General features: G+C 40.5%; 1 protein-coding gene across 1 annotated transcript; it reads right to left on the bottom strand.

The window, feature by feature from the left end:
- Positions 1 to 3,191: 3,191 nt before the first annotated feature.
- LOC115095614 lies at positions 3,192 to 6,847 on the bottom strand. The gene is made up of 2 exons (XM_029609594.1): positions 6,804 to 6,847; positions 3,192 to 6,171 (listed from the first exon to the last, which is right to left on the bottom strand). The coding sequence occupies exon 2, from the start codon at positions 6,102 to 6,104 to the stop codon at positions 4,716 to 4,718; it is 1,389 nt and encodes a 462-aa protein (XP_029465454.1). The 5' UTR covers positions 6,105 to 6,171; positions 6,804 to 6,847; the 3' UTR covers positions 3,192 to 4,715.
- Positions 6,848 to 17,335: the final 10,488 nt, after the last annotated feature.

Below are 17,335 nucleotides of genomic sequence, written 5' to 3'. Positions count from 1 at the left end.
TGCAAGCAGCACAGGACAGATTGGGACCACCTCAGTAACTGTGAATGTCTTGGATGAAAATGAAAACTCACCTACATTCACACACAAGCTTTATTTCTTCCATGTTGAGGAAAGCTCTGATGTGGTTGGTACTGTGGCTGCATTCGACAGGGACTCAGGAAGAAATGGACAGCTGTCATATTTTCTCCTGTCTGATGGAAAATATTTTAAAATAAATGCCCAAACAGGTGAAATTATTGACTGGGTTGATTTGGACCGTGAGCAGCAAACTCACTACCAGCTGACTGTACTAACTGACAATGGTATACTATGGTGCAATGCTACAGCCAGTGTTTATATCTTGGTCTCCGACTTGAATGATAACCCACCCTATTTCCCGCAAGTTCCCTTTGAAAACGAACTGAACATAAAGGTTTTGGATTTCCAGCCAGAAGATACATTGGTGGCTGCACTATTTGCAAAAGTCCCTGATGCTGGAGAAAATGGCACAATCCTATATTCATTATCATCAAGGATTGGAACCTGAAAGACCCTTTGGTCTCCTGTTGACGTTCAGGAAAAAACTCAAGACCTGGCTGTTTCAACAAGCCTTTCCCTAACTCAGGCCCATCTCAGCTATGCCACAATTGATATACTAATGCCTTCTATTCAGTGCACTACATTTCAGACATTGTAAATGATTTGTTATAGTTACCGAGTTACCTTTTGCTATTGGCTTCTTCATCTCCCTAGTTCCATTACCCCTGTTTTATTGTAACTTTTGCCTCTTCCTCTATGTTAAGATTAATGTTATAACCCCTGTTCCTTGTAAACCTATATGATATGATCTGTATCATGAATGTCGGTATAAAAAAGTACTAAATAAATAAATAAATAGAAGTAATGGAGTCACTGTTGAAAGAGAGAATAGTGAATTATCTACAGTCGGGAGAATTGCTGGACCAGAGGCAGCATGGATTCACCAGGGGAAGATCCTGTCAGACAAATCTGATTGACTTTTTTGACTGGGTAACCAAGGAATTGGATCAAGAAAGAGCATTCGATGTCATCTACTTGGATTTCAGCAAAGCTTTTGATACAGTCCCGCACAGGAGACTGGTGAATAAAATGAGAAGCTTAGGAGTGAGTGCCAAGGTGGTGGCCTGGATTGCAAACTGGTTGATGGACAGAAGACAATGAGTGATGGTAAATGGAACTCTCTCTGAAGACAGAGCGGTTTTAAGCGGTGTAGCACAAGGATCGATGTTGGGACCAGTCCTGTTCAATATCTTTGTGAGCGACATTGCGGATGGGATAGAAGGTAAGGTTTGTCTTTTTGCGGATGACACTAAGATCTGCAACAGAGTGGACAAGCCAGAAGGAGTGGAGAGAATGAGACGGGATTTAAGGAAGCTGGAAGAGTGGTCAAAGGTATGGCAGCTGAGATTCAATGCCAAGAAGTGCAGAGTCATGCATATGGGGAGTGGAAATCCGAATGAACTGTATTCGATGGGGGGAGAAAGGCTGATGTGCACAGAGCAGGAGATAGATCTTGGGGTGATAGTGTCTAATGATCTGAAGTCGGCGAAACAATGTGACAAGGCGATAGCTAAAGCCAGAAGAATGCTGGGCTGCATAGAGAGAGGAATATCGAGTAAGAAAAGGGAAGTGATTATCCCCTTGTACAGGTCCTTGGTGAGGTCTCACCTGGAGTACTGCGTTCAGTTCTGGAGACCATATCTCCAAAGAGACAGAGACAAGATGGAGGCAGTCCAGAGAAGGGCGACCAAAAAGGTGGAGGGTCTTCATCGAATGACTTTTGAGGAGAGATTGAAGAATCTAAATATGTACACCCTGGAGGAAAGGAGGAGCAGGGGTAATATGATACAGACTTTCAAATACTTGAAGGTTTTAATGATCCAAAGACAGCGACAAACCTTTCCGTCGGAAAAAAATCAACAGAACCAAGGGTCACGATTTGAAGCTCCAGGGAGGAAGACTCAGAACCAATGTCAGGAAGTATTTCGTCATGGAGAGGGTGGTGGATGCTTGGAATACCCTTCCGGAGGAAGTGGTGAAGACCAGAACTGTGAAGGACTTCAAAGGGGCGTGGGATAAACACTTTGGATCCATAAAGTCTAGAGGACATGAATGAAGAGTGGGTGGCTCGCGGGAATGATGGCTACTACCTGGAGATAATACCCTTATTCAATAAACATACACACGGTTAATGCGACTCCAACATTGCTCTAAGACTCCAACATTGCTCTAAGGTTCAACGGCAAGAGGAAATGTGGAAAAAAGATTTGCATTCATAAAAAAGTGGGGAGTAGCTTGCTTGTAACGGCGGTTACTACCCCAAACCAAATAAGCCTGATACTTCACTTTCAATGCATATCCAGCATAGCTCTCTGCTTCATTGGCAGGGGAGAAAGACTGATACTTCACGCATATCCAGCATAGCTCTCTGCTTCAACGGCAGGGGAGAGAGACTGATATTTCATGCATATCCAGCATATCTCGCTGCTTCAACGGTAGGGGAGAAAGTCTGATACTTCACTTTCAATGTATATCCAGCATAATTATCTGCTTCAACGGCAGGGGGAATGAAGAAAAGTGGATCTATATACAGACAACAACCAACAAGGACTGAATTACATAGTCTGGGTAAACAAATAAGCATGGGTGTAGCTTGCTTATTGCGGCAGTTACTACCCTAACTAATTAAGCTAGATATTTCACTTAGATGCAGTTCTAACACTGCTCTCTACATTAATGATGGGGGTGGAAGGGAAATAGAACCAAAAGGTTACTAAGAGCCAAGAGTAACAGATAAGTATGAGTAAAAACAAAAAGAAAAAAAAGTGCGAAACTTGCTGGGCAGACTGGATGGGCCATTTGGTCTTCTTCTGCTGTCATTTCTATGTTTCTGTGTTTCTATGTGACCAGAGTCAGGGCTCATGATTGCGAGGTTCCAGAGGGCATCCTGATGCATGGTAACCAACCAAGGATCATCACCACAATAACTAGACTAAAGTAAGCTGGGAGGAGAGATGAAATGAGGAAATAATCTCTGGCTAGTTATAAATGAAGGCTCATGGCACCAGATTTCAGCCCTGGTTCTGATGGAGCTGGAAGCTCAGGTAAGCAAAATGAAACTACCAGATCAAAAAATTTTTCAAATTACTTGATTTAATGGATTATAGCATAATTTCAAGAGTAATTTAACATTTATAATTGCATTTATTAAAATGTCTTTATTGCTTATGCCTAATCCCTAAACGATATACATGATAACTCACATGATAACTCAAAAAAGCCAGGACACTTGGAAAATGGTGTCTGCTCATGTGAGTTATCATGTATATTGCTTAGGGCTTAGGCATGAGCAATAAATAAATCGCTTAGGGCTTAGGCATAAGCAATAAAGAAATTTTAATAAATTTCATGAGTTATAAAATTCATGAGTTATCATGAATTGTTACAAAAAGTCACACTTAAAACACAATTATAAAACTTAGACAAATTACAACTTAAAGCAAGATCAACTAATACCAGAAATCGTGATCAAATATGCTGCAGACTCAAGATGTTTTAGCGTATGGACTCAAGCAAAGGCTAATCCCAACAAAAATGATTTTAGGAGTGCTTTGAAAGTTCATATACATTTCATCAATCTTAAAGCGTCAGATATTGTGCTCCAAATAGATGACACAACCACCGAGAAAGCACAGTCTCTTGTCATGGATAGTCATACTACTGTCATTGAACGTATTTCAAGGATACCTCTTTGCTGGGATCTGAGCTTTCGTGTTGGCTGATAAATTCATATCAAGAAATTTATCCATGAATAGGAACTAGTACCAAGTAATTTATGGGTTATGAGTGGCACCTTAAATTGTATTCGAAAATGAATAGGCAACCACTGAAACTGAAATAAAGTTGGTGTAATGTGGCCAGTGCGGTTTTTTTTTATCACTGATCAGACCAGCTGTAGAATTCAGGAGTAGTTGTAAAGATTTTACTTAGGAAGCTAGTAGTTCTACATAAATAGCTTTGCAGTGATCTAGTGTACCACCAGTTTAAAATCTTCAATTTCCAACAGAGCCTTTAAGCCACAGAGCACCTGGAGCTTGGAAAAAAACATTTCTTATAACCACATTAGTGGAAAGATAGTCTTGTATCTCAAATATGTCCTCCCCATGATAGTTTAAGACTGAATGATATAAGGTGGTCACTATGGGGGTCATTTTCCAAAGGTATCGCACGTGAAAATTTGCTTTTCGTGTGCAATATCTAAATTGGGGCGGAGTCTGCACCGGAAGGGGAGGAGTCGAGGCGGCCTCGGGGCAGACTCCACAACAACTTTGCTGACGGCGAAAAGGTAGGACACCCTTATTGCTGCCAGCAGTGCGCCCAATAGCACCACCTTTCATGGTGGCGCTATTAGTTGTGAAAGCCAGCAGCGATCGCACCGCGGAGGTGCGATCACTGCCAGCTTTTGCAGGCTCGCCTCCCTGTTTCGCCCTCCCGCCCCCCTGGTACCACGTGATTCAGGAAGTCGGGCGAAGATAGATAATCTAGGCCTATGCTAGCCCACTACACAATGCAATTTGTTAAAAAAATAAAAAAACAAAAATGTATTTGATAAGATATGATAACTTTAATAGATTAGTAAATATTTGAAGGTGAGAGCTTAAAGTCAACTAAAAGATTTTCCTCAGGCAGTTTTTTGTTTAAGACCAAATATTATCCTTTAAATGCATGGAAACATACTGACAAAAGCAGACACCATTTTCCAAGTGTCCTGGCTTATTGATTTGATCATAGAAAGGGAAGTACTTTTTCGCTACACAGCAGGTATAGCCCGAAGAAAAGTAAATGATTGCTCGCTGGAACATTTCCTCAGAAGAAGGATTTCCGTCTTGAAAGATGTCATTGAATGTCTTTTTGCATTCTTCCAGAGAAACATAAACAAAATGTAGTTTCGTTAAAGATTCACAACCTATCAGAACCCAGTTATGCATCATAACCAAGTTGGCTTCTCCAGTTCTGTGGGACATCTCATATAAATTTCTTTCCATTCTTCTGTTGCTCCATCTGAAGATGTTAATACACATTGCTGGCATGAGAAAAACTCCAATCATTAAGATGGGTAAACCTTGAATTGCTCTGAGTGTCAGGTCAGAATGGTTGCTGTCATTACCAGAGAATGAAACAAACATATAAAAAGTAATAAAACCGGGCACTAGCAAACTCAGAGCAATGCACAGTATTATCCTGCAAGATAAACTACCAAAACAAGATTTTGAAGATGGAAAGTTATTGATAATACATATGGCTTTTCTGTAAATCTCTGGATCTTCAATGATCATCTTCAGCTGATCAGGAACAGTCATCCAACTAAAAGTTCCTGGTTGCCACTTTGGCACATTTTCATTAACTGCATACAGCGAAAGTAGGGTTTTTCCATTGTACAGTGAGGAGGACTGGTAAGGGATTATGGCAGAATTCTTCAGCAGCTGGTTACAAGTACATAGCACCTTTACCAGTTTTTCAAAGAAGTGACAGTCTTTAGCATCCAAGTATGTCAAATGGTTAAGATGAAGAGGGATAGGGCAAGGCTTCAACATTACTGGAATGATTGGTTTTCTTTCCATAAGGTCTTTAAATAAAGATAAATTTGCTTCTAATAGACACCATCTGCTTTGTACAAAGTCTGGACTGAGCACTAATAGTATCTTTTGGCTACTTTGAATGGCATCAGTCATATTTTCAATAATGTTTTTCCCTGGAATGAAGTCCCTTTCATGATAGCAGACCTTCAGGTTGGAGCACATAGTCTCTAGCTTATTAATAAGCAAGTGAGCCCAGGTTGAATCCATATTACTGTAACTGATGAAGACATGGTACATCTCATTTTCTGCCAGCAAAGGTACTATAGGAGATGCATTGTTTTCCACAGTATCCAGAGCTGCAATTGTAAATGTATCTAGTTTTTGTATATTGGAATTTAAGCATGGCATCTGCTCAGGTTCAACATATTTATTAAACTGTGTCCCCACAATAGGACTCTGAAAACTCTTGTTATCCATTTTATTTAAATTTTTCAACTTGGAAAACATTTATAAATGCATTGATTCAACTACTTTTGCAGTAAAATATGTGGAAGAAGAAAATCAACTTTCAAACCTATAACAAAAAAGATTTTACAATGAATAAGTTTACAATTAATATAACTATGGCAAATTTACAATTGCTTCCCAAATAAGCCAAGCAGCACTCAGTCTCACACAGCAGGGTTAGGCTAATGCTCACACAAACCCACACCATACCACAGCTAGAAGACAAGCATCCTAGAGATGATTAATTGCAGGCACTAGCAAGGAAAAAGAACAGTTTGGTTTTTGCTACAATATGAAAGTGAAAATATACGAATATTTTCCAAAAGAACTTTGTGATCCTTATACACTGTATTGCTATGGGAAACATTTCCTCTCCTTCCAAACCCTAGCACATAAAATGCATGGTCAAAACTAAAAAGCTTGCTGTATGCATCTCTGTTTAAAACGTACTATAGCCTTTAAGTAACACATAGTATAAAAATATTTAACTTCAAAGATTCTTTCTAATCACCTACTGCAGAGAGTTCAGAGCTCATGGCTTATCAGTTTTTTGCTACAGTAAATTATAATTAAATGGATTCTACACTACAATATCATGACATTGTAAACATTTTTGCAATAAACTGTTAAACTGCAATATTTGTATCATTTGAGTTCAAAATTATTTAATTTTATCTAAAAACTAATTTAAGTACTCACCAGGCAAGCAAAATAACAAGCTGTCCCTTCTTCCAGTGAGCGACTAAACCAATGTAAAAGAGGGAGAAACCCACTTAGAATATTTTTACAAAGATGTAATCCATGGCCCTGCCTTTTCCAAATTAGTAAATTATATCAAAAAGCAGAATTACATTAATATTCTATAATGCTAATTCACAATTTCCTCTTAAAGCATAAACTACATATAATTGTATGCCTGCAAATTTCTGATCCTCCTACGGAGGGGCAGAATGGAGCTTTCCAGCCTTTACACACCCTCAGTTTGCAACTCTTAGGATTCTCAACTTGCAAATGTCAGTATAGTTTAAAAAAATGTACTGCATTCAAATAGGGTAAACAACTTCTGCTTTCACTATATGTAGCCTGGAGGCTAAATTTAAGTTCTTTGGTAGGAAACTGAAGTCCAGAACCTCCAGAGTTTCATTCTCAGAAATGCTCCCAGGCTACGTCACGACCCCAAAAGCAGGCTGAGTTGCAAAGAAGAGGGTTTTACATTTGTTAGGAACTGGGGAACATTCTAGGGAGGGGGGGGGGGGGGGCCGAAACCTATTTCAGTGGGTTAGGCTCCATCTTAACCAGAGTGGACCAAGGCTGCTGGCACTAACCTTTAAAAAGGAGCTAGAACAGCTTTTAAGCTAAATGATGGGTAAAAACTGACAGCTGCTCAGAAGCGCATAGTTCAGAGGGATGAATCTTTGAAGGATACTAACAGATCAGGAAGACTGCAATAAATGTTAAAGTAGCCTAGGTGCCTTTAAGTAAAGAGCAGACAGAGCAGAAAGATTCCAGATTACCCCATCAACTGATAAGCAGGCTGTTAGTACAAATAAAATACATACTTTGAAATGTCTGTATACAAATGCTAGAAGTCTAAAAAATAAGATAAGAGATTTAAAATGTATAGTACTGAATGAACAGGTAGATATAGTTGGCATCTCAGAGACCTGGTGGAAAGAGGATAATCAATGGGGCACTGTGATACCAGAGTACAATTTATATCACAATGATAGGGTGGATCAAATTGGTGAAGGGCTGGTGCTATATGTTACAGAAGACATAAAGGAAACAAAATGCAATATAGTTTCTTTAGGAATAGAAATTCCATATGAGAAGGGAAACAGAATAACAGGGTATTCCCCTGGCAGGCAGGAGCAGCATAGGACACAAAGGCTTGGTGGTGTAGGGTTTTCTGCCTGACTGGCCATCTCCCCCTTGGGTTGAGCACACAACTCAGTGCCAGCAGATTTCACTAGTGGTGTCCTAAGGGCAGGAATATAAGCAAAAACAAGACAGGCTGAGGACAGGACAGGCAGCAATCAAGGCAGCATCGAAGGTCAGGCTGGGTCAGTAAGGAGAGGTCAGTCTAGGGCAGAGGAACAGCAGGGCAGGCAAGAACCAAGGCAGACAAGGAGACAGGAACAGGCAAAATAAGCAGAGGGCAAAGGCAGGGCAAAAACTGGAACAGAGTGCAAGGCAAGGCAGGGCAAGACAGACAAGATAGTTACCAGAGGGACAAAGACAGGAACAAGGCAAAAGGTGGACAGGACAAGTAAGAAACCAAGGCCAGGACAGAGACAGGGCTAGGCAGGCCCAGAGCAAGTCCAGGACAGAGCAAGATAGAAAAAGAATGCAGGGCAAGACAGGGATCAGACAACAGTCAAGAGACCACTGGAAGGCCATACTGGAAACAGGTAAAAGTAACAGGCAGGAGGGCCACCGGGAAGTCCACAGAAGACAGGTAAAACAAACAGATTGGAGGGCCCCACAGGAACTAGGGAAATAAACAGAGAACAGAGCAAGAAGGTCTCTAACAGGCCACACTGAAACCAGGAACAAGGACAAAGCAGAATAAATCACAATGGTGGCTACAACAAGGATCAAGGAAGACTCGATGAGGCAGTGAGCTGTGAGTGAAGCAGGCTTTTAAGACATGGCAGGGCTGCCTCGTGTGCCTTCAAAGAAAGCCTGCACAACTCAGACTGCAACCCAAGAAGGGCCCATGCAGGCAGTAGAGCTGCTCAGCAGCCAGGATCGTTACAAACAGTGGGGGTGTACTATCTTCCACCTGACCAGAACGAACAGACAGATGATGAAATGCTAACAGAAATTAGGGAAGCTAATAAAATTAGAATCACAGTAATAATGGGTGATTTCAATTACCCCAGTATTGACTGGGTAAATGTCACATTAAGTCATGCTAAGGAGGTAAAATTAAATTTCTAGATGAAAGAAATAAGCAGCTGATATAAGAACAGATAAGGGAAAGAGCTGTTTTACATAACATAGGGGCCAATGTAATATTATTCGCGGAAAGCAGGCGCTGACTTTTCAGCGCCCGCTTTCTTAATGCACGCATGTCGCCCGCAAGGGGGCACCATGCTATATGCAAATTAGGGGGGTCACGCTAGCAAGGAGGTGCTAGGGTCGCTAGCGTGACCTTAACGCCTCCTTCCTAAGTTGCTAACGCGACCCAGTGGTTACCAGCGATCTTCCGGTTATGAACACCGATGCCGATAAACTCAGCAACAGTTTTCATAACTGCAGTCAGCCGGTTATGAAAACAGATGCTGAGTTTATCGGCGTCGGTTTCCATTACTGCAGCCGGCCGGTTATGAAAACCGACGCCAAGCTGCAGGCTCCAGGCAGGCGTTAATAGCTGAGCAATAAATGTGCATCTGAGACGCACATTTATTTTTTTGCATTTGGAGTGAATGAGTATATAGAGAGAATAGCCTCATTCACATGCATTTGCATGTGATGAGCGCTAACTCATTCACTCCGCGTCGGACGCATGTTAAATAGGCGCAAATCCCCCTATTTCATTAGGGGGTGGATTAGTGCCTATTTAACCTGTGTCTGACAGTGGGTTAAACAGCGTGCTCGGCTGAGCGCACTGTATTGCATCAGCCCCATAGTAACATAGTATTGACAGCAAAATTTAGTTTAGTTTTTAGTTTATTAATTTGATTAACCATTATTTCTTCTTGCCGTAAATCAAAGTGATTTACAATGAAGCATAAAAACATGGCAATAATAAAATAAAACATAAAAAAAACACATTTCAATGTAAAATAAATCTAAAGCAAACAAAAATAAAGTTATTATGATTAACAAGAAATTAGGCAATGAAAATAAAAATTTACTGTTTACATAACTAAAACTAATAAGAACATTATTACAATAAAAAAGTGATTTTGAATTATAAAGGAACATTATAGGAATTCTAAAAATATAAAAGAATATTTGAACAGCAAATAAAATTATAATGCTAAAAGAAAGATTAGATGTGATCTTGATATAACTGGGTAAAAAGAAATTTTAAGATTTTTTCCTAAATTTGATATAATCTTTTTCCAAAAGCACACTAAATTGCAGCGAGTTCCAGATACTGATAGCATGAAAAGCAAAACAGCTGTCGTTAGTAGTTTCGAGCCTAATTTCATTGTGCAAAGGGATGATAAGCAGTTCTTGATGGTTGAACTTAAAGTACAAGTTGTACAGTAGAGGCTGATAAAGTTGGCAAGATAAGGTGGAGAACCAGCTCTGAAAGCTTTGTATGTTAAACAAGCTAATTTGAAAGTTATGCAAGCAGAGACCAGCAATCAGTGAAGCTTAACAAGAAATGGCTTACATGATCTAATTTATTCCTGACAATAATCAGTTTGACTGGTACGTTCTGAACTCTTGTAATCTTCGAATGGTGGTAACAGACAGACCATGAAAAAAAGAATTGCTATAGTCTAATCTATTGAGAATTAGTGCATGAACAAGGGTTTTGAGATCATGCTGATCTAACAGGTCATAGGAAGAAGGAAGAAGTACAAAGTTTGAATTTGGTGAGAAATATGAGCTGAGAGTTTCAAATCTTTGTCAATTTTGACATCTACGGTAGTAACCACATCTTTGATTAGAATTTGAAAATTAGCCATAACTGGAATTGGAAGATCAATGGAGGATGTATTTGTGAACCAAAGAGCTTCTGATATACTAAGGTTCATGTTAAGCTTTTAAGTCTTAAACCAATGTGCTACTTTAGAAAGGCAATGATTAAAATGGTCTAGAGCAGTGGTTCTCAACCTTTTTTCTGTCGAGATACACCTGATAGTTCCCACATGTGTGACACTCTGAACACATAACAGTTACAAGGCTAACCCCACCCCCCACCCTCAACCCTCAGTAATGAGAATAAAGCAGAGCTAGAAAATTCCTTGTACAACTCACCATACAAAAAAGATATATTCTGGTGTTATCTCAATAACAACAGCACAAACTCCCTCTACTATCAGGCACAATAGCACCAATGCGTGTCCTATTGAGAAAACACAATAAAAAAAGTAAGTTATTTTACTAGCCTATATGCTAGTTAAATACTTCACCTCGGTCATACACAAAAGATCGACCTTCACCAAGCACTTTCCCTGACTCACATACACACCACACAAACACACACACCCTCCGTGTCTCACATACACACCACACATACACACACAAGCACCCTCCCTGTCTCACATACACACCACACACACACATAAGTGCCTACTATGTCTCACATAGACACACACACACACTGGCTCCCAGCTGAACAGCCTTTCTTTGGTCCTGCTGGCCTGGTCTCAAGTGGCAGCAGTCAGCGACTCCTACCTTCAGGTCTTCGGCCCTGCCAGCTTGGTCTCCAGCAGGGGCCAGCAGCACCGATCTTCAGGTCTTTGGCCCTGCCGGCTGCAGGTAGCATGCAACATACCTGCCAGTACGTAGCGACATACTGGTGTGTCACGACACACTGGTTGAGAATTGCTGGTCTAGGGGTGAAATAATTGCTGGTCTAGGGGTGAAATAATTTAAGATCAATAGAGGTTACCACCTGAATGTCATCGGCATAAATGTAAGAAGAAAAATCCAAGCTCTGGATTAAGGTGGATAGCGGGACCAAATATAAATTGAAGAGCCCTGAAGGACTCCACATTTGAGAGATTTAGTGCTAGAAGTAACATTATTCCAAATGACCTAGTATGTTCTGTCTTCAAGAAATGATTTGAACCAGCTCAGGGCTTGATTCCTGACACCAATGTCTGAAAGCAAATGAAAAGAAGCTGATTGTCCTTGGGTTCTGGTGGCCAGCAGGTCTTAGGTGGATCCCTAGGGCTGTGGCAAGAACAAGAGTCTAAAGCCAGGCAGAACACAGGACAAGTAGTAAGCAACGAGAACCAGGAGACAGGCCAGAGGTAAGTGCAGGTAGCAGGCAAGGCAAGGTCAGGTCCGAAGCAGGGATCAGGTCTAGGCAGCAAGCAAGAATGGTCAGAGTCCAGAACCAAGGTCAGAATCCAGGCAGAAATGGACAGGACAAGAGAGAACAAAGGCAAGGGTAGGGCAACAAAGGGACACAAAAACTAGGCATGAGACAGGAACAGAACTGAAACAATGGAATATGGAACAGGAGAAGAATGCAGGAACAAGCAACACACACTGATGAGAAAGACATGACAGGAGACCTGTTGCTGAGGTGAGAAACTGCTGGTGGGCCTAGCCTTGAGTAGGCCAGAGGGCTGGCGCCATCAGAAGGTGCTACTCTGAGTCTTCTTGCCACTGTGCATGCCTATGGAAGAGGCAGGGTGATGGAAATATGGCGGCATGTATGTCTGGAACCGGCAGTGATCCTGCTGCATTGACACTGGGCAACCTTGGGGGTGAGTGATGTAGCTCACAGTGCTATCCACAAAACAAGAGTTTTGTCAAGGAAATTGAAAAGCTGTAAGTGAACTACTTTATCAATGATTTGTGTTAGTGAAGGGAGATTGGAACATAAGAACATAAGAACAAAATATATGCCATACAGGGTCAGACCAAGGGTCCATCAAGCCCAGTGTCTTGTTACCAACAATGGCCAGTCCAAGTCACAAGTACCTGGCAAACAGCCAAACATTAGATATCGTCATAGCAGTTTATGGATTTATCCTCTAGGAACATATCCAAAACTTTTAAAAACCCAGTTACACTAACTGTTGTAACGACATCCTCTGGGAATGAATTCCAGAGCTTAACTATGTGCTGAGTGAAAAAGAATTTTCTTCGATTTGTTTTAAATGAGTTACTTTTTAACTTCATGGATTGCCCCCTGGTTCTTTTATTATCTGAGAGAGTAAATAACCAATTTACATTAACTTAAGAACATAAGAAGAACATAAGAACATGCCATACTGGGTCAGACCAAGGGTCCATCAAGCCCAGCATCCTGTTTTCAACAGTGGCCAATCCAGGCCATAAGAACCTGGCAAGTACCCAAAAACTAAGTCTATTCCTTGTTACCGTTGCTAGTAATAGCAGTGGCTATTTTCTAAGTCAACTTAATTAATAGCAGGTAATGGACTTCTCCTCCAAGAACTTATCCAATCCTTTTTTAAACACAACTATACTAACTGCACTAACCACATACTCCGGCAACAAATTCCAGAGTTTAATTGTGCTTTGAGTAAAATAGAACATTCTCCGATTAGTTATAAATGTGCCACATGCTAACTTCATGGAGTGCCCCCTAGTCTTTCTATTATCCGAAAGAGTAAATAACCGATTCACATCTACCCGTTTTAGACCTCTCATGATTTTAAACACCTCTATCATATCCCCCCTCAGCCGTCTCTTCTCCAAGCTGAAAAGTCCTAACCTCTTTAGTCTTTCCTCATAGGGGAGCTGTTCCATTCCCCTTATCATTTTGGTAGCCCTTCTCTGTACCTTCTCCATCGCAATTATATATTTTTTGAGATGCGGTGACCAGAATTGTACACAGTATTCAAGGTGCGGTCTCACCATGGAGCGATACAGAGGCATTATGACATTTTCCGTTTTATTCACCATTCCCTTTCTAATAATTCCCAACTTTCTGTTTGCTTTTTTGACTGCCGCAGCACACTGAACTGATGATTTCAATGTGTTATCCACTATGATGCCTAGATCTATTTCTTGGGTTGTAGCACCTAATATGGAACCTAAGTGCCCCTTTAACCCCTTGATCATCTAACAGTCCAACTGACTCCCTCACAGGCTTTCTGCTTCGGATATATATAAAAAAGTTTTTACTGTGAGTTTTTGTCTCTACGGCCAACTTCTTTTCAAATTCTCTCTTAGCCTGTCTTATCAATATCAGTGGGCCGATTGGTCTTCTTCTGTCGTCATTTCTATATTTCTATGTTTCTATGTACATTTAACTTGCCAGTGCTTATGCTTTATCCTATACTTCTTCCAATTTTTGAATGAAAATCTTTTGGCTAAAATAGCCTCTTTCACCTTACCTTTTAACCATTCTGGTAATCATTTTGCCTTCCTTCCACCTTTCTTAATGCATGGAATATATCTGTTTTGTGCTTTTAGGATGGTATTTTTTAACAATGTCCATGCTTGTTGCACACTTTTTACCTTTGTAGCTGCACATTTCAGTATTTTTCTATTGTTCTCATTTTGTCAAAGTTTCTCTTTTGAAAGTTTAGTACTAGAGCTGCAAATTATTTATTTATTTATTTAATTGATTAATTAATTTATTTATTGGTTTTTGTATACCATCATTCAGTGTAGCCATCACAACGGTTAACAAAGCATGAGAAAAGCAGTTTCTAACACAAATAATTACAATGCATAAGATTTGATTGTACATTTAGTCTCATGCAGAATATGCTACCTTCATCTTAAATCTGTTCAGTTCCTGGTTAAGTTTTAGGTTGCTATGAATGTAGGATTGTTACGATTAGGGTCCTTTAAATGTATTAGTGTATTCACTATATATCTGGAAGTGACCTACAAAGGAATGATCAAACTCTTCATAAGGTATGGGGTATTTCTGAGTTTAAGTTAAAAGGCTTTTTTTTTTTTTATTATTATTATTTTTAAGTGTGAAAGTGACACCTGCCCATAAATTAAAGGATGAGCTAGGAGTGGGTGGGAGAGGGGTGGGAGGGTTGGGAAATACAAACACACAAACTTCTGTTCATTGCCTGACTTTCTGACTACCTATTTAAAATAAATCCAAACTTCTGTTAGTTGCCTGACTTTCTGACTACCTATTTAAAATAAAACACACAAACTTCAGTTTGGTTCTTGACTTTCTGACTACCTATTTAAAACAAAACACACAAACACACTAAATAATATACCCCAATAGTTTACTTGTCCCAATAATTTTAATTTTTTTAAATTTCTCCAAGCAGTACTTATTGATTTTTATTCCAGCCACCAGCAAGGTGATCCTCTCCTCTCAGTGCTTCCACTGAAGATTGATCTGTAGTTAGAAGGTGAGTCATTGTTAGGAATTTTTTTGAGCACAGGACACATTTTAGCAGCTTTACATTGTGGGGGAAGGAAACCAAACTCCAAATTGGTATTGATAATGCTAAGTAATGGAGAAAAGAGATCTAAAACTGGATTGGAAATTAAACTCAAAGGTAAAGGGGCAAATGTAGTGGAAGAAGAGTGCATTTGTTTAAAAGTTAGTTGCAAGCTGGCTAGTGTAATTTTAATCAATGCAGAAAGTTTGCTAGATTGAATAACTCAATTGTCAGAGAAAAATGGAAGAGTCAAAATAGTAACTGGGGAAAGAGGTCACTGACAAACTCTGATATGATGCTGGAAATCTTAGTAACAAATGTACATTCAAAGTCCTCGGCTGTTAAATTGGTGAATGAAAAGTTTGAATTTTCACGAAGGCTAGAAATATTGGAAAATAAATTGAACAAATTTTTGGATCTGTTGCTAGATTTCTGTAGTAAATTTTTATAATGTTTTTGCTTTGCTATCTTAATAGCTTGTGGATAATATTTGGTTTGACTATTGAACTTAGATTTTGTTTATTCTATTGTATGCGTTCTCCAGTTCCTTTCAAATTGCTGTATTTGGCGTTTAAGAACTTTGAGTCCTTGATGATACCATGAAAGTTCAAAATTGGGTTTGACTGCTGGAAGAGGACCTGGAGGCTGTTCCACTTTTCAGCTGCCAGTGAGTATGGGGCCCAGGGTAAATCAGCTAGACTGGGGCCGCCAACTCATGATTGAAAGACAAGATATAGATGTTAGCAATGAAATTTTACTCACATAGACAGTGTGGTGAATATTCAGATAGAGTTACTTTGTTGAAATGGATGTCATATAAAAGGCACTTAGACTGCACCATCAACTTCAGTGTCTCTTGTGGAGACTTGAGTGACTATGGATTTCTAATCATTGGCCAGGGACAGAGAAAACGTCAGTGAGTCCCAGATATATTTTTTGAGATAATAATTTTTGTTGCAAATAAAATCTTATTATAGAGAGCAAAGCAAAATAAGTTGTTCCTGTACGTACCCAGATCAGTCCAGACAGTGGGTTGAGCCTCCTTTCCAGCAGGTGGAGACAGACTAAAACTTGCAGGATGCCCTATATCAGGACAGAGCCTACCCTCTCATCCTTCAGTATTTGTCTGTCTCCAGCAGGTGTAGCATCTCCCCTTCAGTTCTCTGCTGTAGACTAGTCAGCCTCTTCTTTCTCTTTAGGCTCAAGCAAGTACTTCTTTTGGTTCTTGTTTTTAAAAAAAAAAAAAGGATCTCTGAAGGAAATTTCTGCCTTCTTTAGTGCTTTTCTGTTTTTTGTGTGGGAGACATCAGTCTCCCAGCTCTTGTCCGGCTCAGGGAGGCTTGTCCCCTTTTGCAGGAGGGGGTTCCCTGCATAGTCCTGAGTCCGTGGTAGGGATGTGCAGACAAAAAGTTTATGTTGATAAGTCCATAAGTTGAAGGTGAGGGTCAATTTCGGTCAATGTGAACATATGGAGAATTCCATAAGTTGAGGCTATGTCCATATGTTCACCGGTTCCATAAATAAAAATTTAAACCCCTCACCCTCCTTAATCCCCCCCCAAGACTTACCAAAACTCCCTGGTGGTCCAGCGGGGAGTCAGGAAGCCATTCCTGTATTCCTTTGCGAGGAGCACGTGACGTCGGCGTCACGTCGGAGTGACGCGGACGTCACGTGATTCACCGCGCGTCCGCTCCGGGACCCCCGTTGGACCCAACCGGAACTTTTGGGTCCAACGGGGGTCCCGGAGCGGACGCGCGGTGAATCACGTGACGTCCGCGTCACTCCGACATGACGCCGACGTCACGTGCTCCTCGCAAAGGAATACAGGAATGGCTTCCTGACTCCCCGCTGGACCACCAGGGAGTTGTGGTAAGTCTTGGGGGGTCAGGAGGGTGGGGGGTTTAAGTGTTTATTTAGGTTTGACGTATTCAACATAGCTATGTTGAATAAGTTGGAAATCGCAATCGTTGCGCCTCATCACTTTTTTAAGTTAAAAAAAAAAAAGTTGCGTATTACATATGCGTTCAAAACGAATGCACACCCCTAGTCCGTGGACGCTTCCAGGTATGGGGACCGATGCTCTCTGGGCCTCGTTCCTCCTCTGGCTGCCGAGAGGGTTTTGAACCCGCTGCTGCGCTCAGTAAAAAAAAAAAAAAAAGGGAGTTAAAAGGTGTTAAACTTTCAATAAGTTGCAGGTACTCA

The sequence above is a fragment of the Rhinatrema bivittatum genome, chromosome 7 (genome assembly GCF_901001135.1).
Source record: "Rhinatrema bivittatum chromosome 7, aRhiBiv1.1, whole genome shotgun sequence".
Classification (NCBI taxonomy): Eukaryota; Metazoa; Chordata; class Amphibia; order Gymnophiona; family Rhinatrematidae; genus Rhinatrema; species Rhinatrema bivittatum.
The sequence above is the reverse complement of the archived record's forward strand: the minus strand, read 5'-3'. Positions and strand labels throughout refer to the sequence as shown.

Bases quoted from the DNA above. Each gene is read 5' to 3' on its own strand.
- LOC115095614 (XM_029609594.1), bottom strand. From the start codon at position 6,104: ATGTTTTCCAAGTTGAAAAATTTAAATAAAATGGATAACAAGAGTTTT.